The sequence below is a fragment of the Hippoglossus hippoglossus genome, chromosome 16 (assembly GCF_009819705.1).
Source record: "Hippoglossus hippoglossus isolate fHipHip1 chromosome 16, fHipHip1.pri, whole genome shotgun sequence".
Taxonomy (NCBI): domain Eukaryota; kingdom Metazoa; phylum Chordata; class Actinopteri; order Pleuronectiformes; family Pleuronectidae; genus Hippoglossus; species Hippoglossus hippoglossus.
This window is the reverse complement of record NC_047166.1, coordinates 12,818,745-12,840,264: the sequence shown is the minus strand read 5'-3', so window position 1 is coordinate 12,840,264 and position 21,520 is coordinate 12,818,745. Positions and strand designations below refer to the sequence as shown.

General features: G+C 41.4%; 1 protein-coding gene across 1 annotated transcript in view; it reads left to right on the top strand.

The window, feature by feature from the left end:
* Positions 1-1,858: 1,858 nt before the first annotated feature.
* The window catches only part of LOC117777134 (dynein heavy chain 11, axonemal), a 37,251-nt gene continuing 17,589 nt past the window's right edge, over positions 1,859-21,520 (top strand). The window contains exons 1-52 of the mRNA XM_034611680.1: positions 1,859-2,117; positions 2,269-2,412; positions 3,413-3,606; positions 3,710-3,896; positions 4,004-4,103; positions 4,245-4,456; positions 4,650-4,871; positions 4,954-5,121; positions 5,256-5,372; positions 5,481-5,618; positions 5,710-5,825; positions 5,967-6,177; positions 6,706-6,810; positions 6,895-7,290; positions 7,678-8,010; positions 8,236-8,490; positions 8,590-8,759; positions 8,835-9,057; positions 9,176-9,292; positions 9,403-9,489; positions 9,579-9,737; positions 9,950-10,033; positions 10,162-10,320; positions 10,404-10,526; positions 11,141-11,263; positions 11,734-11,958; positions 12,043-12,134; positions 12,216-12,342; positions 12,453-12,605; positions 12,702-12,935; positions 13,503-13,634; positions 14,027-14,187; positions 14,289-14,445; positions 14,564-14,709; positions 14,791-14,907; positions 14,990-15,128; positions 15,337-15,429; positions 15,516-15,710; positions 15,792-15,869; positions 15,978-16,110; positions 16,262-16,389; positions 16,664-16,812; positions 16,977-17,127; positions 17,227-17,358; positions 17,871-18,044; positions 18,639-18,843; positions 19,093-19,258; positions 19,394-19,496; positions 20,090-20,329; positions 20,410-20,571; positions 20,677-20,870; positions 21,106-21,268. Of these exons, the coding sequence (XP_034467571.1) occupies positions 1,902-2,117; positions 2,269-2,412; positions 3,413-3,606; positions 3,710-3,896; positions 4,004-4,103; positions 4,245-4,456; positions 4,650-4,871; positions 4,954-5,121; positions 5,256-5,372; positions 5,481-5,618; positions 5,710-5,825; positions 5,967-6,177; positions 6,706-6,810; positions 6,895-7,290; positions 7,678-8,010; positions 8,236-8,490; positions 8,590-8,759; positions 8,835-9,057; positions 9,176-9,292; positions 9,403-9,489; positions 9,579-9,737; positions 9,950-10,033; positions 10,162-10,320; positions 10,404-10,526; positions 11,141-11,263; positions 11,734-11,958; positions 12,043-12,134; positions 12,216-12,342; positions 12,453-12,605; positions 12,702-12,935; positions 13,503-13,634; positions 14,027-14,187; positions 14,289-14,445; positions 14,564-14,709; positions 14,791-14,907; positions 14,990-15,128; positions 15,337-15,429; positions 15,516-15,710; positions 15,792-15,869; positions 15,978-16,110; positions 16,262-16,389; positions 16,664-16,812; positions 16,977-17,127; positions 17,227-17,358; positions 17,871-18,044; positions 18,639-18,843; positions 19,093-19,258; positions 19,394-19,496; positions 20,090-20,329; positions 20,410-20,571; positions 20,677-20,870; positions 21,106-21,268 (8,508 nt within the window). The 5' untranslated portion in view covers positions 1,859-1,901. The remainder of the gene's footprint in view (positions 2,118-2,268; positions 2,413-3,412; positions 3,607-3,709; positions 3,897-4,003; positions 4,104-4,244; positions 4,457-4,649; positions 4,872-4,953; positions 5,122-5,255; positions 5,373-5,480; positions 5,619-5,709; positions 5,826-5,966; positions 6,178-6,705; positions 6,811-6,894; positions 7,291-7,677; positions 8,011-8,235; positions 8,491-8,589; positions 8,760-8,834; positions 9,058-9,175; positions 9,293-9,402; positions 9,490-9,578; positions 9,738-9,949; positions 10,034-10,161; positions 10,321-10,403; positions 10,527-11,140; positions 11,264-11,733; positions 11,959-12,042; positions 12,135-12,215; positions 12,343-12,452; positions 12,606-12,701; positions 12,936-13,502; positions 13,635-14,026; positions 14,188-14,288; positions 14,446-14,563; positions 14,710-14,790; positions 14,908-14,989; positions 15,129-15,336; positions 15,430-15,515; positions 15,711-15,791; positions 15,870-15,977; positions 16,111-16,261; positions 16,390-16,663; positions 16,813-16,976; positions 17,128-17,226; positions 17,359-17,870; positions 18,045-18,638; positions 18,844-19,092; positions 19,259-19,393; positions 19,497-20,089; positions 20,330-20,409; positions 20,572-20,676; positions 20,871-21,105; positions 21,269-21,520) is intronic.

The following is a 21,520-nucleotide window of genomic DNA, read 5'->3' as shown; positions in this document are numbered from 1 at the left end:
CAATTAGAGCAGTCTGTCTTACACGCTTTGTGATGTTGCAGCTCCTGGATCGGAGGCAGGGGTGCACTTTGAAAGGAAGTCCAATAGAAAAATGTATTTGTTTCTTTCGACAAGGAGGCCAAACTATGATAAAAACCATAAAAGCACATTCATAACTATGCACCGTGCATATTGTGATGATAGTCGTCTCATCCCATTCGAGGCCGCGGTGGTCTTCTTGGCAAATTGAACGACTCACGTTCTCGACCATGTTAACACCTGTGCTGATTTTCAGAGTAAAATGAGCGTGTGGATTACATCAGGAGCCATCTTCATCTTAACTGCTTGAATGCATTGCTTCCAACTTGTTATTAACACCATAGCAACAGGCAGGCAATCTCTTCCCGGTAGGTGGTCCTGTCATTGCATGTGATGAGGTCCAAAACATACAGCCACCTGCAAGCGCGTGCAGGTGGCTGTCTCGCTCTCAAGTCCTCTGTTTCTAGATGTGAAATAAATAAATAAAAAGGAGATAGACGGATAGGAAAGGATACAAATCATTGCTGCAGGAAGAAATGCCTTTCGTATATAAATATCTATCTATCTATCAGTGCTTTAGGGATATAAAATGTAAAAGGAAAAACTTTGCTTTGAGTCTGCTCCGTTATATCAGGATATCAGTCAGTTAGCTAAATCTCTAAGCTGCTCCAAAAGTAGAATCTTGTTATTTACATCGAGCAGTCGGACCCCTCGGCTGCTCTGAAATGAGGTGCAGTAAAGTGCCTTGTAAATGGCAGTTGCTGGGTACGGTGCTGTGCTGCTAAGACAACAGACAAACTAGTCACATTTTACTACAGTCTATGGTTTCCAACACATATGGGCCACAATAGGGGCAACGCATATGCGCCTGTTTAAACCAGGAATGTTTGAATTATATTGTACATTGTACTTGAAAGGACATTACAGTCATAGTATAGTGGGCCCTTAAATAAATGTAAGGTTTGATGTACCTTAAACTAAAAGGTGAACATTTTTTCTAGGCTATGTATCTTTTCATTTTGACTATTTTAATGTTACTTCAATTGAGTTCCATCAGTGAGACTCGTATGTAGTCTATACCGAAGTCAATCCAAGTCTACAATACATCCCAAACATTTCTTAGAGGACTTAGCCCACCTGATTACACCTTATTCATATGTGATCTTCTGTTGTTTATACTGGATTATTGTATATACTTCTTATTCTGCATCTTTCTATATATTGTAGGCTACTAAATTTCTATTCTTGACTGTAATGAAACCCAATTTGACCCCAGGAACATATGAAGTATTTCTGATTCTGATTCTGATAGAGTTAATACGAACTTACTTTCAATCACAAAGCAGAAATTAAGTAAAAGGCCTTTCAGCACACGGCAAATTAAAAGACAACAGGACAGGGTACAGGGAAAGACAACTTTAACCCCCAGGGATTATATTGTGCAAGTGTTTATTAGATTTTTTGTTGATTTAACTTCAAGCAAAGGCCCATAATCCACATTCTGGACATCCTGGTCCTCTAAAATAAGGTAGAATAGTAGATACAGTAATACAATATCGAGGTAAATGAACTTAATGGTTGTAACTGTGAAAATAATCCTAGAATACAGTTTTTTCTTACTTTCCATTGAAGCAACTGGCAGTGATTTACGGTCGCGGCTGTTGCTTGGCAACGGGACGCGGAACCGCCCGGGACACTTTCCAGCTCGTGCTCGTCCTCTCAACACACACACACACACACACACACACACACACACACACAGGTTTAACTTTAAACCCTGTTCACTTTACAGGAAAACATCCGGAGCTGCCACTTTTGACTTTCTCCCTCTTCGCCCCTCGTCTTGCTGGAGGAAGTGACGGTGTCATGGTCGCACAGGAATCATGTCCGACGACGAGAGTGCGCCCAGTTTCCTCGAAGACGTCAGGGTGAAGTTTGTGGAGGAGAAAGTTCGTGTTTTCCTGCGGCTGCAGCGTCACACATGGCAGAAGACAGCTGTCCACGAAGAGTTTCAAACTCTGCTCACACACTTCTTCGAAAAGGAGCCTGTTGTATTTTTCTCCTCGTCGAAAACAGGTGGTCTGGTCGCTTCTACAGAGGTATGGCTCCAAAACCACTCCCCTGACTCCTAAATGATCAAGCTAGCTCACTACTGACTAGTGATTCTCGGTTGGTTTGGCATGGAGGAGATGTGTATTGATCTGCTTTGTGAGTCACATGTTCCTGTGTGTTGTGTGATTCCAAACGCAGGCCTCGTCTGATGGTCAGAACAAGAAGATCTATTTCCTGAAGAAGAGATGTGAGCCTGTCAGCTGTGAGAACTACAGGGAGCTGCTGCTGTTCGGCCTCCTGTCTCCATCACCACTTCTGCAGCTGTCAACCATCGTTGAGCAGGTGACTATTACACCCTCCATCACACACCTACCTCCATAATGTAGACATTTTACTGCATGTGCAGTAAGTGGAGATGTTCCCGATTTCCATTTTCCCTTCCTTATACCGATTCCCATATATGGGGTTTGCGTATTAGCCAATACCGAGTACCTATCAAATCAAATACACTTTATTGTCCCTATGGGGAAATGTGTCTTGGGCCAAAGTGCTACAGCAGCTGCAGAACAACACTACAACAAACAACAGAAAACAGTACACAAGGACATATCATGTAAAACCCAGAATAATAATGCAGAATACAAGTGAGTTGAATATTGCACCTGCCCTAAAAACACTAAAAGGATATAACCTGATAATCTGATACTGTTGCATTAAAGAAACAAACATTTGATTTTTACCAGCTGCATGCTACTGACCCTGTATGGAAGCAATCACTGCTGTATGTCCTGTCTCAGGTTAAACCCTATGAATAACAAATACACACAGAGAAGCCTCAGAGCTTCTTTCATGATCTAGTTTGACAGTCATAACTGAAAAAGAACACAAATACATAAATGAAGGAAATACACAACAATTATGTCCTTTAGATATCTGTTAAAATGCAGCCACAGTTAATATAAACAAAATACCTTTTATGTTGTGCCAGCCCTCAAAACTGAAGTTTTGCATTCTGTATACATCTCAGTTTTGCTGGCAGGATCTTCCAGCATGAAATATTGACCAATGCAGACATTTGAGGGAGCTCTGTCTCAAGCTACACTACTGGAAATCACTTCTTCTTTGCTGCTCTTAAAACCATACAAAGAAGATGTGATTTTTGAAAATTGCCATTTTATCTGGGTGAAACTATGCTTTAAAGACATTGATATCAGATTGGTACATAGATCTGCATACTTTTCTATGCCCGACCTGGCGTTTTTTGGCAATACCAGAGGTATTTCAGTTGCTTGTATCAGTATCGAATTCATGGTTCATGGTTTGAATTCATTCTCTTTGCAAGGTATGCGTCCCACTGCTGTTGAACAAAAATAACCATCAGAAGTGGCCAGTTGTGATGTCTGAAGATATCATTCGACACGTGGAAAGCCTGTGCAGTACGACATCAGTTGTACGAGGACAGGTCTTGGGGAAAACTGTCCTCCCTCTCCCAACTGCAACAGACTGGATGGAAAATTCAAACAGCACCATCAAAATGTAAGAAAAAAAAATACATATTTTGCTTTTGTTTAATATGCTGTGATCTTAGTAGATACAAATAGTATTAACCAACACTCCAAACATGTATTCTCACACTCAGGCTTAACTATGACCGAGCAGTGGCCCACACGTTAGAGACCCAGGTCATCAACTGGAGCAATCTAATCCAGAAGGTTTTAAAGGAGGATTCATCAGATCTACTTAAAACTGGCAGTAATCCAGGGCCCAGTGTAGAGCTGAAGTTTTGGGCATCCAGGGAGAACAATATACAGAATATTTATCATCAGGTATCATCCCTCTTTTCCTCATTATCTTCACTAAAGTTCTTGTGTCATTTATTTTTATCCCCTGACATTTTTCTCTTTGTTAAAGTGTTTGGATCTTTTCCTTGTAGCTCCAGAGCCCCATTGTTCAAAAGATGGCAAAGGTGTTAGAGATGATGGACAGCAGCTATCATCCAGCAATCAAGATTCTAGTTGGAAATGTGTCTGATGGTAAGAATAGCTGATCTCTTTCCCAAAGTCAAAGTGTAGTTTGCAGCCTGTCACATGTCTGATGCTCAGGATAATGTGATTACCAGAACTCATTAAGTCTGATTATGTCATTTTGATTTATTTTTTTTCCTGATTCAAAAGCACTACAAGAAGCGCAGGACATTAACATCTATCTACAGCCGCTACATGCACATCTCTCTCAGCTGGAAAAGGAAGGATTTCCCCAGTTGAAAAAATCCATCCCTGCACTGTTTCACACTCTCTTCCTTATCTGGACCAACTGCCAGTCCTATCGAAGGCCGAAACGCATCGTGGTGTTACTGCAGGAACTTTGCAATCTACTTATTGAACTGGTAAGAAACCTCATTTGAGACTCCTGGTATTTTGGATTATACCAAATGGCACTTAAATGTGAAATTATTGCAAACATAATCAGACACAGTGCATGAAATTGTGTCCATTTACGCCTTCACCATAACTCTGGCTTCAGTTAGAGGCTGTGAATGTTAACGAATTCAAATTGATATATGTTTTTCCACCCTGTAGGCGTCCACATACCTCTCAGCAGATCTGCTACTCAGAGAGGACCCATTGGAAAGCCTACAGATGGTAAAGAGAGTAATATTAGTCTTCAGGTGTTTCAGAGACAGTTACCAGACCCAGAGGGAGAGGTTGGCCAACCATGTGAAACATGCACCCTGGGATTTCCCATCTGCCATGATTTTTGCACGATTCAAGCAGTTCCTTGATCGTATGCTACAGCTGGAGGTGGGGAGGAGGTTTTTGTATTCACGTGTCACAGTGAGGCTGTATCTGCGGTTTGGTTTCAAACGCAGTGTTTTCTTTGCAGGGCTTGTTTGAAATCACGCTGGACTTTCAGAGGATGGAAAAGCTGGAATTTGGTGGACTTCAGGCGAAACTCTACAGTGAGCAAGTGGCTCAGATGTATAAAGACTTCTGTAACCGCTGCCAAATGTTGAAGCACAGTGAAAACAGCCCACTCGACTTAAACTCTCAGGTGAAATAGTCTCTCGATGGCATTTATATTGTTAATTACAAACAGCTATTGCACACTGTTGATCATGCAAATTCTGCTCAGATTCATGATGCACAAATGTATCAATACTGTTGATTTCTTGAATTTGTCATAAGGGTTTTGAAAACGAGTACAAGGATTTCAAAGAGTGGATTGTGGACTTTGAATGCCACCTTGCCAGCCTTCTGAGTTTGGCTTTTAAGGATTGTTCAGGACTGGAATCAGCCTCCAAAGTAAGCAAGTGGAACACTGTGATACCAATGACATAGACACTAAAGTGACTAGCCAGTGATAGTGCTACCAAGTGGGACAACAACATCTTTTTGTCTTTTGTCCTGAAGCTGCTCACTGTTATTGGACCCTTCCTGGAGAGAAGACAAGTTAGACAGATATTCAGCCCTAACTTCCTCGTGCTGCAGCAATATTTCAGAGAAGAGCTGGAGAAATGTAAATGCCTGTTTAAATCCCAGATCAATCAGGTAGGCTATGTTAAACTTGGATGTTAGCAATTTAGCTTCAAGGCACATAAGCAGAAAATTAATTCATTTTCTATCCTTTTTTCGTTTACAGTTGGAGAGTGGTCTGACCAAGAACATGGCTCACACATCTGATGCTTTGAAGTGGGCAAAAATGCTCAGAGAACGTATTCAAACACCATGGGAAAAAATCAGATCGCTATTTGATATGTTAGTAAAACATTTGACTGGTTCTACTGAGTTAATTATCACGAGCCATGAGCCAGCCAGGATGATTACAAGTATCAACAGTATCATTACTGTGTCAGGCTTTAAAATGACACTTGTCTCACAGTTATTCTACATCTCCAGGCCTGCAGGAGGCGTGGAGATGGTGAGCGTGGAGATGGTGAAGGAGAACAACATGTACATGGAGATGTTGCGTCTCCTGGACCATTATGAGGAGGACGTTTACTCTGACTGGTGTGAAGGTTTAGAACAGACCTGCTTGATGAACCTCAACCAGCCTCTTCTCTCCAGAAATGCCTCATCTGGCCTGGTCTCAGTCAACTTCAATCCAAAGGTAACTGCTCCAATGTCCCTGCAAACTATTTAGAGCACTCACAGTGTATAGGTTCTCAGATGCTGAATAATTATTCAACTTACTGTTTGACTGATGTAGTCCTTTTTAAATTTAGGTTCCCTCACAGTGGTGACCTGCGCTCCAAGTCCCTTAAAACTGGGAATATTGTTTTATTTTAGTTTTTTGTAACTTTAGTTTTTTTGATGTTGTCACAGATTGAACAGGGAATAATACATGAATTTTTATGAACAAATCTGGCATATTTAGGGAACTTATATCTATGAGTGTTTGCAATTTGGTGCAGATCCAAATAAAATCTGGTGCTTGAAGATTTCAATGTGTTTTCATAAGGGAACTGTTGAGCCTTGGCCGAGGTATGCACTCTCCTGAGTGCCATTCTAGTTTGTTATTGATTTAATTTTAGTTGCTTTATTCTCTAATGATTTATTTTAGCTGAAACAAACCATTTGACCACCACCCTGCTGTGATTATACATTGAGTTAATCACTGTTTCTTTTTACTCCTCAGCTGACGGAAGTCTTGAAAGATGTGAAATATATTCAGAGTCTCAGTAAGATCCAGATCCCTGCAGCTGCAACGACTGTTTTCGATAAGCGTGACATGTTAACAAAGGTACGAAACAAGCAAATTACATCATGGCCCCATTTACTCACATGTACAGTATACATGTTTGAGTTAAACAATATGTCTTTCTAGTATGTGAGCAGTCTGCAGCTGTTGGTACAATGGTACAACAAGCTCAAGCAGACGGTGCTCGAGGTCGAACTTCCTCTTGTTCGTGCTGAGCTGGAATCCGTAGACCTGCAGTTGACAAGAGCGGAGATTGACCTGACGTGGCAGGATCTGGACAGCGGGAGCTTCATCAGCACCACCAAAGACCTGGTCCAAGACCTCGTATGTCGAGTCAGCAGAGCAAAGGAGAACTGTGAAGCCATTCAGTCACTGATGAAAGGATGGAGTAAACAAGTCCTGTTTCACAGGAAGGACAACAAGAGAGGTTCACTCATACAGTTGGAGGACAGAGGAGAGCGGGTCAAAAGGAAGTACAACGGCTTGAAGAAGGACGGAGATTCGATCCACGAGCTGGTGCAGGTACATATGACTGAATTTATGATCAAATTCACACTTCTGTGTGATCGATCTTCCAATACAATACTTGTGTTGCTGCACTGTTAATAAAATCAAGTCACGGAAGTATTGCCATTAAAGACTTACGCAGAGAAGTTCCCCTTCTTTGGATTACAGCACTTTTAAAATTTATTTTAAAATTGTTATTTGTGTTTGGCTTTCGAATTGCTTTTCCAAAATGATAAAAATATATAACGTTTATCTCTCTGGTTAAATTTAAAGTGGATAAATATATATATTTTGGATATAGTCAGTTTACAGTTTTTGATGCTACTAGCTTCTGATCTAATCCATAAATATGCTTTACTTCTTCTGAAAATCATAAAAACTTAAATTAAAATGTTTCCCCAGGAAAATATGGTTCTTTTCCGCGCTGACCCTGCTTCAGAAGCGTGGCAGTCGTACCTGGAGTACGTGGATGAGATGGTGGTGGAGGGGCTCTTCAGCTACATCAGCCTCTCTCTTCAGTTCTTTGTGGACAACATGGAGTCGTGGCCAAAACTGACGCCTCTGTTCGCGTCTCAGTTGATGCTGAGTGGCTCAGGATTGGTCTTCCTCCCCTCACTGGAGCGAGAAGCAGGGGACGGCCTCTATGAGCTGATAGAGGGACTGGTCGGAGACATATTCAAGACGTCAGTGAATATCAACAGAGTGGCTGCTCACCTGAGCACGGAGACCTACCAGGTATTTTGGCATATTAAAACCCTTTCTACACTGTGTTAACATTTTATCACCCTCCCAGGGAAGGTGGCAAGTAAAAATGATTAATATAAATAATTTAAACAAGTTCTAAAGAGTATTCTGTATTGATCAAAAAGAGTATTCTCCTTCTTCCATGATTTAAGTGTATTCCTCTTCAAATAGTACACACTCCAGATGTTATTTGTTATGTAATATAACTTTTTACAGGATGTAATGGATGACATGCTAGATTTGTTAGACCTGAGGCATGAAATAATGGAGCGAGTGGAGAACGTTCTGAAGAAAGCCATAAATTACCAGGAAAAGTTTGACTGCTACACTCATCTGTGGCAAGATGACAGGGCTGAGTTCCTCAGCCAGTTTCTCCTGTATGGACGTGCACTCACAGCTGAGGAGCTGGAGGCTCACAGAGCAGAGGTTCTCCCGGAGAGTCCGCCTACGATTGATAACTTCAAAGAGCAGGTAGAAAAAAAGGCTTTTTAAAAAAATCATGAATCACATTTCCCCTTGCATAACAGATTGATTGTAATTGTAATCTCGGTTGTGATCTTAATTTTACAGATTGACTATTTTGAGGATCTCTATTCTGAAATTTCCAAGCTGGAAGACTTCAGAGTTTTCAACGGATGGTTTAGGGTGGACATCAAGTTCTTCAAAGTCAGTGTCCTTAACGTTGTGATGAAGTGGAGCTGGCTTTTCAAAGAACACCTCCTGACTTATGTGACAAACAGGTACAATTCTGCATGGTTATGAAATACAGGTCGAGCTATAGCATCTGCCGTTCTCACACATGCTTTCCCTCTCAGTCTTGATGAGCTGCAGATGTTTGTCCGGGCCACCGTTGAAGGGCTGAACCATCCTGTAGCTAAAGGAGACCAGCATAACATGACGGAAGTTATGAGTCACCTGCTGGCAGTGAGAGACAGACAAGCAGCCACAGACAAGATGTTTGAGCCTCTTAGAGACACGATAATCCTCCTGGAACGATACGGAGTGACCATAACAGACCAGGTCTACTCTCAGATGGAGGTAAGGAGTTAGGTTAATGCTACTCTTTCCTTAAATACTAACTGAAATAATATGACAACGAGGGCTACTTTATTCTGAGACAAATAATCAGACTAACTTAAATCAATTCTCTCCTCAGGAACTCCCTGAGAAATGGTGTGCAGCTAAAAAACTGGCCTTAGAAGTGAGACATGAAGTGGCACCCATGCAGAATACAGAGGTGATGGTGCTACGGAGACGATGCATGGCGTTTGAGGTAAAAACTACTTTAGCGCTTTGTTTCCCAGAGAAAATATATATACACTCTTTTAAAACGATTTTATTGTATATGCCATCGTGAAGACATTTTAAGACATTATTTTTCAGGTGAAACAAACCAAATTCCGGGAGATGTTCGGAGCAACTGCGCCCTTCACTTACAATGCACTGCATCCCTACGTCAGTCTGGAGAAAGTAAGAGTTCAGCCGTCGTTTGATTATAGCATTCAAAATAACACAGTATTCGTCAGTATGGATAACAGATGTCACATGTTGTTTCCTAGTCGGAAAAAGCCATTCAAAGCATGGAGAAAGAAGTAGCTGAACTTCAGGAGTCCACCAATCTGTTTGATGTTACCATTCCTGAGTACAGAGACATCAAGCTCTGCAGAAAAGAGATCACCGTCCTCAAAGAACTGTGGGACATTGTTGTATTTGTGCAGGTAAGTTGCTGATTGGACAATTTTTCACTTCAATATTGCTCATCTTGAGGAAATGTGAACGCAGCCTCTTCAACTTACCATGTCACCCCCCCCAAAAAACAATTTGACCAGCCTGTCCTTGTGGAGGCTGGTCATTGATCCTTTTACCGTGAAGACTCTAAATGTCCCCATCAAGCCCATTGACTCCTCGTCATGCGCCTTTATCTAAACAGAGCAGTGTGAAAAACTGGACAATGACCAAATGGAGGCAGATAAACGTGGACCAGATGGATGCAGAGTTGGGGAGGTTTGCCAAGGTGAGGTCACCAACAGTGCTACATCACACCAGCACATCTCTCCTGCTGTCTTGCTGTCATGCACCATTGCTGTTTGTAACAGATGCCCCTACTAACTAATTATGTTCACCTACCTTCTGTTTGTGTAGGACATGCGGAAGCTTGACAAGGAGGCCCGTGTGTGGGATGTGTATTCTGGGTTGGACCTTTATGTAAAGAACCTGTTGACGTCACTGCGGGCCGTGAGTCATCTTCAGAACATGGCCATACGAGAGCGTCACTGGGCGCAGCTTGTTAGAACCACACAGGTACACGCAGTAGAGGTACATGTACATGATTCTTACATGACAGAACTTTTCATTCTGACCGTTATTATCTAATTCTCTAATAGATGGACATCACTGTTACGGACAGCACCACCTTGGACGACCTCTTGGCCCTGAAGCTCCATTTGTTCGAAGACGAAGTTCGCAACATAGTGGATAAGGCGGTGAAAGAAATGACCATAGAGAAGGTTCTTCTTTATTTATATTTATTTGTAATTAGAGCATGGCCAGACACATCAAGAGCTCTATTGTAATGATCTAAGTGTCAAGGTTCAAAGCTTATTCAAATGCATTTTGGTAGTTTAAAGGCAGTGAAAAACAACATGTTCTCGTGTCTTAATTAATTGATCATATATTTTTGCGTTTGCATTCAATAAACCAATCAGCTAGCCATCTCCCATCCCTTTAAGAGCCAGGTGAGCTTGGATGATGGCAGATTGCTATTGTTTAATTCATAATGACAAATCATCAAATGTAACATGCTCTGCATTTCTGGTGAACTGTGGTCAATTTACAACCCAACTTTAAAAGGTTGAAGTATGGACACAGGAACAATTGTCACTATGTAACTACCAAGCAAACTTGTTAGCCATTTTATTATGATAAACATCTTCCTATGTTTTGACTGAAGAGCAATGTGTTAAACAAATAAACAAACATTGCTCAACATCATGAATATTGTTTCATATAAACTGGAAAGTAGGTTCAGGAATTACTCCTACACTCCAAATATTGTTGTAAATAAGGCAAGTTCTATTTTTGAACACAGTTATCATTAGGCTGTCCATTGTTTGCATTTCAGGTTGTAACAGAAATCAGAGAAACGTGGGCGTCGATGGAGCTTTCATATGAAGATCATTACCAGACCTCTGTGCCACTTCTTAAATGTGATGAGGATCTTATCGAAGCTCTTGAGGATCATCAGGTAAATATCTAAGTTACTGAACTCGATCTCAGAATGACTTGTCTGTGAGCGGCACTGATAGTTAAGGACTGAATAGAGATGAGAGTGCAGAAAGGGGCGCCCCATTGACTGTCTAACAGCACAGCTGTGGGTAGAGAGGTCCCTATTGAGTCCTTTGATTTATAGCTTCTTTAGGACACAGGGCATTGTTTGGCTGTGGCAGTCTTTGTACATGTACACCAGATGTATTGGGGGGGTTATAGCCAGCAATTAGAAGTCTTGCCACTTCAGTGCCTCCATCTTTGTTTAAAAAGAGTCCCTTCCTCCCCCACTTTTTATTGTATGGCATGCAGATGAGGGTGAATGTGTCTGACACATGTTATGATGTCTGGTATAAAGTGAAGACTTTCTCTTTGGTATATTTGAGTTTTACATTAAAACAAATCCTTTCAGATAAGCTAAGCTGATGTCTCCATGTTCTCACTCTCAAGGTTCAGCTCCAGGGCGTCTCTCAGAGCAAACACATAGATCACTTCCTGATCCAGGTGCTGGATCTACAGAAGCAGCTGACTGTGGCTGACTCTGTGCTGTTGGTCTGGATGGAGGTGCAAAGGACATGGGCCTACCTGGAAAGCATCTTTAAAGGCTGTGATGACATCTGCCAACAGCTGCCTGCGGACGCACACAGGTTCCAAGCTATAGATGGAGAATTCAAGGTATGGACTTACATGTCAGTTGTGCAGTATTTCTAAGTCTGTTATTCTCATGATTGTAAACATGAGGTTTTGGGGCTCTTTCAGGAACTAATGTTGGACAGTGCCAAGACCAGAAATGTCATCGAGGCCACCAACAAACCTCATCTCTTTGAGAAGTTAGAAGATCTACAAAAAAGGTTGATGCTTAGATTCCTTTCATTACTCTGTTTTCAGTTGAAAGGTTTTTGATCTCTGGGGTGGTAACCTTTTCCCAACAGGCTGGCTCTGTGTGAAAAAGCTCTTGCTGAATACCTGGAGACAAAGAGACTTGCGTTTCCACGATTCTACTTCATTTCATCTGCGGATTTGTTGGACATCCTTTCTAAAGGGAGTCGCCCTAAACAGGTACACAGAAGGAGAAGATGCATTCATTTTTATTTTTACTATATTAAAGTCACTGTTGTTCGGCTTACTATTTCTCATGGGAAATGAAATGGCATTTTTGTGTCTTGCAGGTAACTGTCCACCTCTCAAAACTGTTTGCCAACTTGTCAGATCTGGAGTTTGCAGAAAATGAACCGGTGGACAATCCTAAACTTGCGGTGGGCATGTACAGCAAAGAGAGGGAACATGTCCCGTTCCAGACTGAATGCTGCTGTAATGGCCCAGTAAGACACTACATACATTCAGAATCCAATAGTTTAAATGATCTAATGACTTTTACAATAATAACTTAACTAACGGTTGAAATACTTTTTTGTTAGGTGGAGGCATGGCTGGCTTGTCTTGAAGAGTCTATGAAGGAGTGCGTCAGGGGTCACCTATCTGAGGCTGTGTCCACGTACGAGGACAAGCCCAGAGAGCAGTGGATTCTCGACCTCCCCGCCCAAGTGGCTCTGACTGGATCTCAGATCTGGTGGAGCAACGATATGGAGCTTGTGTTTAAAAGACTGGAGGAAGGTTACGAATCTGCACTAAAAGACTACAACAAGAAGCAGGTGTGTATTTCATGTTTAACACGCACGCACGCACGCACGCAGGCACACACACACACACACACACACACACACACACACACTACCAATATACCGTATATACACATATATGACCTGAGCCGGGTTTGTGGAGCCTCAGAGTGGTATTATCATTCTTGTCAGTTTCATCAGCACCCTTTAGGTTAGCATGTCCTTGGCTGCTGTTTGAATAATCTCTCTCACCCTTCAAGCGACTGTACTGCACTGATTGGATCTGCTGTTATACACGACCAGTGACAAATACAAGACATCCAGTGATGTTTTAGTCCCAGTCTTTGATTAGTGTCCACCGCCGTGTCTGTCACATCAGTCTACAAGGTCCATGATCATATAGTGAATGTAGGTTGTTCTGCATAGAAATTTTAACAGCTTTGACTGATTAACAATACAAATGATACAAGGAATTTGAACCAATTTGACCGTTGCCAATCCGGTTTTTATGTGTGATTTTCAGATTAGCTCTCTTCTCTTAACTAACCCCTGTCTATTTCCACAGCATTGCTCTAAAGCTGTTGTTCTTCCCTACCGCAGATTTCTCAACTGAACTCACTGATCAGCATGCTACTGGGAGAGCTGAGCCCGGGCGACAGGCAGAAGATCATGACTATATGCACCATTGACGTCCATGCTAGAGACGTTGTTACAAGCCTCATTGCGCAAAAGGTTAACACAACTGCCATAATCTGTGTTTCATTTTAGTGCGACTGATTTAATCTGGAATCTATGAAAAGATGCCACTCAATAAGTGTATAGCATGAATTCAATGTTGTTTTTTTTTACTTTTTTACTTTAATTTCATCAAGATACACAAATGATTCTCTGAGAAATTGGGGGGGGGGACTAGCAATGCTTAAGAAAGTGATAAACAAACAAATGGACAGGGACAGAAAAACAACATAATAATAATATTGCACCTTAATATGAACAATAAATGTCCTAATTTACACAGTTTACATCACAATGAAATAAATACACAAACTATAGTCTTAGACAACAATGAAACCATTTTCACTCATTATTACCATTGCTCTTCTCACTGCGTTCTGTGTTCGCAGATCACCACCTCACAAGCCTTCCAGTGGCTTTCCCAGCTCCGACATTGCTGGAATGAGCAGCAGCGCCACTGCTTTGTTAACATCTGTGATGCTCAGTTCCTTTACTCTTATGAGTACCTCGGAAACACTCCACGTCTAGTCATCACTCCCCTCACAGACCGGTATTGCTGCTATTTATCCGTTCAGTGTATGCATGGAATATTTCAACACCTTTGCTAGATTCAGCCTTGCTAACCAGTACCTGTGTTCCTCTGTGGTTTAGCTGCTACATTACATTGACTCAGTCACTCCACCTGACTATGAGTGGAGCCCCAGCAGGTCCTGCTGGAACCGGGAAGACTGAGACCACTAAGGATCTCGGCAGAGCCATGGGCATCATGGTGTACATCTTCAACTGTTCTGAGCAGATGGACTACAAGGTGTGAAATTCCACAGACTGTTATAATATTATTATTCCTCACACAGTTCAGCACCTGATTATATTTTTCAGTGAACATGTATGTTTTGATGCAAAATTAAATTTTTGTTTGTGTTCAGTCAATCGGAAATATCTACAAGGGTCTGGCTCAGACTGGAGCATGGGGCTGCTTTGATGAGTTCAATCGTATCGCTGTGGATGTCCTGTCAGTTGTAGCAGTGCAAGTCAAAACAATACAGGACGCCATTCGCTCTAAAAAGAAAAGGTGGGAAATCAAAGCTCAATACTTGAAACCTTAAATGTTGTAACAGTTAAAAATGTATTAACACACTGTGAAATTTCACAGGTTCCTTTTCCTTGATAAGGAAATTGACTTAAAGCCCTCTGTGGGGATTTTTATCACGATGAACCCTGGGTATGCAGGAAGGACAGAGCTACCTGAGAACCTCAAGGCTCTTTTCAGGTGGGAATGATACAATAAGTTACTTTACACACCTCATGTACCTTCAACATAAAGATAACCGTCTGCACTATCTGTGTCCTAGACCCTGTGCCATGGTGGTGCCCGACACTGAGCTTATTTGTGAGATAATGTTGGTGGCAGAGGGCTTCCGAGGTGCTAAGCTTCTAGCCAGGAAGTTTATCAGTCTGTATACTCTCTGCAAAGAACTGCTCTCCAAGCAGGTAGGAGAAAAGCACTCAGTAGCACTGTTACATTTCATAATGTTGGCTTAGAAGACATCATCAACGATAAATCTTTTCAGCTACACCTCAGCAGCTCAATGATGCATGAAACCATTCAATAACTCTCAGTGCTTTGTATGACATGATTTATGGTAAGCATAAACACTGGAGTACACATCTTCCCTCTCCTTCCTCACTTGTCTATTAGGACCACTATGATTGGGGTTTGCGCGCTGTCAAGTCTGTCCTGCTTGTGGCAGGGACACTGAGAAGAAGAGACAAGACAAGACCAGAGGACCAGGTGACTTATTTGTGTCAGTCACATCACAGCTCCAAGATGAAGAAGCTTTGTTTTATACAAACTATATGTGCAAATTTACTTTACAGGTGCTGATGCGTGCTCTGAGGGACTTCAACATGCCTAAAATTGTGACTGAGGATGTGACCATCTTCTTGGGACTGCTGGGAGACCTGTTCCCAGGCCTGGAGGTGGAGAGAGAGAGGAGCTGCGAATTTGAAAAGGCAATCCGGAAGACCACACTGGAGCTCCGACTTCAGCCCGAGGAACCATTCATCCTTAAGGTTTGTCAGTATGCTTTGTATAACTTGCAAAAAATACTTCTTAAAAAACGAATCTTTTCATAAACAACTACTTTTAATCAGGTGGTGCAGTTGGAGGAACTCATGTCCGTGCGTCATTCTGTCTTTGTTGTTGGAAATGCAGGAACTGGAAAAAGCCAGGTTGGAATGTTTTCATAATTTTTTAATCATCAGTTGTTTTGAAAGCAAATGCTCAATTTAATTTTGTGAGGCAGATGTCAAATATCAGGTGTATGTTCATTTTAACAGATATTGAGAGTTCTCCATAAAACCAATGTAAACTTGAAGAGGAGGCCTGTTTGGAATGACCTCAATCCAAAGGCAGTCGACAGAGATGAATTGTTTGGCTTCATCCATCCTGCAACCCGAGAGTGGAAAGATGGTAAGAAGAGCTGGTTTTAAATTAAAAAAAACTAAATTATAAAAAAAAAAAAATTAGAAGACAAGAAACTGCTCTAAATCATACTGGGTGTAAAAAGTGCTTATACACTGCAATCTCAGTTGTGGTTTACGTCCCTCAATCTCTGCGTAAGGTTTGCTTTCATCACTGATGCGAGAGCAGGCCAACATCTCCCACCGAGGACCTAAGTGGATTGTGTTGGATGGAGACATTGATCCGATGTGGATTGAATCACTCAACACGGTGATGGATGACAACAAGGTACCTCCCCTCTGTTCACTCATACACTATTCTACAACACATAGCAACTAAGGTGGTATAGAGGGAAAAAGATGTTTCTTTACCCCTCCTTCAACAATCACTTCCTGGAGTGTGAGTACTTGGAGGTATTTTTTACAGCGCAATGAATCATGTCACAGTAATCTTGTGCCTTTTACCGTTTAGCTTATCGTCTGGGTAGAGTCCTTGTCCATCGTATTCACCATTTAAATGTTATGATATTTGGAAATAACCGTTTCATAACAATTTTTTCCAGGTCCTGACTCTGGCCAGTAATGAACGTGTGCCACTAACCACTTCCATGCGACTGGTGTTTGAAATCAGTCACCTAAGAACAGCCACTCCTGCCACTGTGTCCAGAGCAGGAATCCTTTATGTGAACCAGCAGGACCTGGGCTGGAATCCGTGAGTTTCTATTCACATATTATCAAAAACAAATTGGTTCTGCTTTTTATGTTATCTTCTGTATCATGCTGTTTATATATTTGTGTTAATCTGTTCTACTTAAAAGTCTGATTGTGATCAGATCATCCCAGCAGTTTAAAATGATTCCTTGGATTGTTGCTCAGGTATGTTGCCAGCTGGATCGACCAAAGAGAACGGCAGACAGAAAGAGCCCACCTCACCATTCTCTTTGAGAAATATGTTCCTCGTTGTCTAGACAAAATGAGAAACACATTTAAGACCATCACTCCCATCCCAGAGAACTCTATGGTTCAGGTACACAACACACAACCATCCACAGTGGATTTATTTCCTCTTTTGTATCCGTATTTAGTCCGAAAATCCATCTAAAATAACAATTTTCTTCTTCTTTAGACACTCTGCGCTTTGCTTGACTGCCTTCTAACACCAGGGAATATTCCATCGGACTCTCCACGTGAGCTCTATGAGACCTACTTCACCTTTGCCTGCATCTGGGCTTTTGGTGGGGCCATGTATCAAGATCAGGTATAGTGTACGAGTGTGTAATTTGGTGCAGATCAGAATAATGAGATCTAGTGGGCCTTGGCGGATGACTGTGTAATTTGAAATAACAGTCTAGTAGAAGACTTAAAATCGTATTTTCTTTGACATATGAACTTACTCACTATACAGCAACTAAAAGAGCCACTCAAGTGTTTATGTGTAAATGAGAGTAATAAAACTTACTCTTTATATTTTTATTTTATATAACCCAAATGGTCGCTCAACAGAAATTATGCATTTTCCAGAGAAAAAAAGTAACTGGGCACTACTCAACTTAGTTATAACTCCACTTAGTCCTTGTTTTGTCTCAAAGGTATAAATATAGCGGGCAGTGCGACACAGTGCCTTTTGTTGGGAGGCAAATCAAGAATGTCAAATGACCATGAATAATATATACTTAACTGTCAGTCATTTGGACTAATAGTGGGGTTGTTCATCGCCATTGCAATAATAGGAATTACTGCATGATTTTATATCTTGGATGGTTTGTCCAGCTCTGTGATTATCGGGTCGAGTTCAGTCAGTGGTGGACCAAAGAAATGAAGACGGTGAAGCTGCCGGCACAAGGGACGGTGTTTGACTACTACCTTGACCCTCAGACCAGACGCTTTCTACCCTGGAGTGATACTGTGCCGCCGTTTGAAATGGAAACTTGTACGCCATTACAGGTAAGAACACACACACTAGGATCGATGTGAGTGAGTTACACCCTTCAAGTAACTCCTGAAACTTTTCAAATCAGTTTGACAAATAATCACGTACACGTCCACAAGAAGCAACCTTCTATAAGAAGCAAAACAATAAGCAAAAATGAACAATACAGTCCTACTGTGTGCCTCAGTGAACATAATAAGAGAGGGTGAAGTCACGTCATGAGGTTATGGCAGGGGTGCTAAAATGGATGATAGGCTTGCCACTGTGTCTGATTACCATCCACTACACCCCATACCAGACTGTGTGGGGGTGAAGGCATGAGCAACAAGGCTCGCGCTATCACCCACGCTCTATTGTCTTTCTTTATGCTCCTGTGTACAGCTGTGAATGCTCCAAAGGCTCTTGCTGGGCCATAATTAGTGGGGTTTTGTTCTGAGCAAATGATGCTATTATGACAGAATAGTTGTGGTCTACTTGGGAAATACAAGAAATTATAAATCACATGCAATTCACTGAACACATGTCTGTCAATAAATCACACTCAAAGAAAGCCATAATAACCATGTATGTTTCTGCTCTGTGTCTTCCTGCTGTTTCTATGATTGCAGGCTGTTCTGGTGCACACAGCAGAGACTGTGCGTCTCTGCTACTTCATGGACTTGTTGCTGGAGAGGAGACAGCCTCTGATGCTCGTGGGGAGTGCAGGAGTGGGGAAGACTGCAGTTGTCAGGAACAAGTTAGACTGTCTGCCCGAGAATTACATGACCACAAAAGTGCCTTTCAACTACTACACAACCTCCCTCATGCTGCAGGGTGAGTGAAGGATCGTGGTAGAACATCTGGTAAACTGCAGCACCATCTGCTGGTAATTTGCAGAGTGAAAAATGGTGGAAGGAGAGAAAACTTAGTACTAATACAATTATTACCTTAGTAATACGAGATTTCTGCATTTCCAAACGTTTTTTTTTACTTAACCAGATATCTTTACTATATTATATGTGTTAGGATGGTAGTTTAGTTTATGTTCTTTTGTTGTTGTTTCACTGTTTCTTTCTCTCGTAGGGATCTTGGAGCAACCGTTAGAGAAAAGAGCAGGTAGAAGCTACTCGCCTGTAGGGAACCGAAGGCTGATATACTTTATAGATGACATGAACATGCCAGCTGTTGACGGTTATGGAACAGTGCAGCCTCATACACTTATACGACAACATCTGGATTATGGCCACTGGTGAGAATGTCCCTGACACATAGTAGGCTACCAGCTTTCATTTGTGTTTCTGTGTCTACTGCCACAGCATAACATATTTTACCAAGCTACATTGTGTTTTTTTTATTAAACTAAGCCTTCTTCCATTTCATGTAGGTATGACAGACAAAAACTGACCCTAAAAGAAATACACAACACCCAGTATGTTGCCTGTATGAATCCAACCGCTGGGAGCTTCAAAATCAACCCCAGACTACAGGTGTGTTTTCCAAAATAACTGGAGATGAAGATGAATTGTGCCATGATCATTTATTTTCCAATGCAAAAATCTCAGCAACTTTTAAAGAGTTTGAAGTATAATTTAACTTAAGATAAATAGAAATGAATGTATGTGTGAATTAGTGGAAAGGTTATCCAACGTTTTCCTGAAGCACAGTTCAGTCTTCTTCTGCAGAAACTCCCCAGTCTTCTCATTTGTTTACAAAGAAAAGGCATGAAGAAGAAGAATTTTCAGCTGTAACAATGTCACAAGGAAAACTTATCTTAAATCTCCTGTGTGGTTTGGAGTATAAATAAATCATGCAACAGATTTTAAAACAATAATTTATACTCAAGTGCCGGCATGATGAGGGTGTACATGAATGATGTAGCAACTAATGCTACTTTTACAAAAACATGCCTGTAGTGTGTAGTTTAAAAACACATTTCTGCACAATTAGTTCTGATTTTAAATTCCAGTCAATGGTGTAGTAGAAGTTTTTGGGGTCAACCTCAAACTAGTGTCTTGTAATAATAAAAATTGTTCACTGTTGTACATTTTCTGAAATGTGGTTGTTCATGTCCTCTCTACAGAGACATTTCTCAGTGTTTGCAGTGAACTTTCCTTCAGCTGAAACTCAGATGTCCATCTTCAGTCAGATCCTCTGCAGCCACCTGAACCAGCAGCTTTTCAGTCCGCTGGTTCAGAAGAGCGCCCCGACTGTGGTCCAAGCTGCCATAACTCTTCATCACAGGATGGTTCACGGCTTTCTGCCCACAGCGATCAAATTTCACTACACATTTAATCTACGAGAGTTGTCCAATGTCTTTCAGGTAGTTGATAGTAGGCAAGTTCTGCAATTGGACTTTTGAATGAAATATGAAATATTCATTGTAATACCTGTGTTGTTCAGGGAATTCTCTTCGCTGGACCTGAATGTGTGAGGGACAGCACTGACCTGGCTCGGCTGTGGCTTCACGAGTCCTGCAGAGTGTACTCGGACAGACTGGTAGATGACAAAGACCTGCAGCTCTTCAGGAAGCTCCAGATGGAGACTGTGCATGAATGCTTTGAGGCAAACCACAGATTTTGATAAACAGTCTTCACTGTATGAATTGCTGTTCTTAACCTTCAGATAACACTGACTGAAAGGTTGTAATGATTGGTTATGCTTGTGCAGGGACTGGAGGACAGAACGGTGACAAAGGAGCCTCTCCTGTATTGCCACTTCTCCCAGATGAGTGAGGAAGCCTCTTATGCTCGTGTAGCAGACTGGTCTGTGCTCAGGACCGTCCTCACTGATGCACTGGAGAACTACAATGAGCTCAATGCAGCAATGAATCTGGTGCTGTTTGAAGATGCAATGCAGCATGTGTAAGTATAGATGGTTCAAATATTATTATAACAATTACATTATAATGATCACAGAAACCTACATTTCTTTAAGAAAGGAGGGAATATCATATGAGTTATAGCAATATATTTGAAAAGATTGTGAGTATTGTTGTGGATAAATCATATCACTATTTTCAGAGTTGTTCAGTGTAGATTTTAATATTCGCAGAACAACATGTATGTAGTGGGATCACATTGATTGTGTTGTTACCAGCTGTCGCATCAGTCGCATCCTGGAGTCTCCGAGGGGTCACGGCTTACTGGTCGGGGTCGGGGGCAGTGGGAAGCAGAGCTTGACTCGTCTGGCTGCCTACATGTCCTCTGTGGACGTCTTCCAAATCACTCTCAGTAAAGGTTATGGCATCCAGCACCTCAAGGTAATATTGATGTCATGAACAGAACATCAATTCCATGTTTAATTTAATTTAATATGCTTTTAGGAAAATGCATAATTTATATTGATATGCAAATATACACATATTTTCTCTTTCATCATTTTTCTCCCCGACTGAATTCAGTATATTGATGAAATTCAGTTTTGTTCTGCTTCTCCACTGATGCAGGGAATAATTGTCAGATACTATTAAAAGCCACTGAGTAATATTTCAATATCTCATTGATGAATCAAG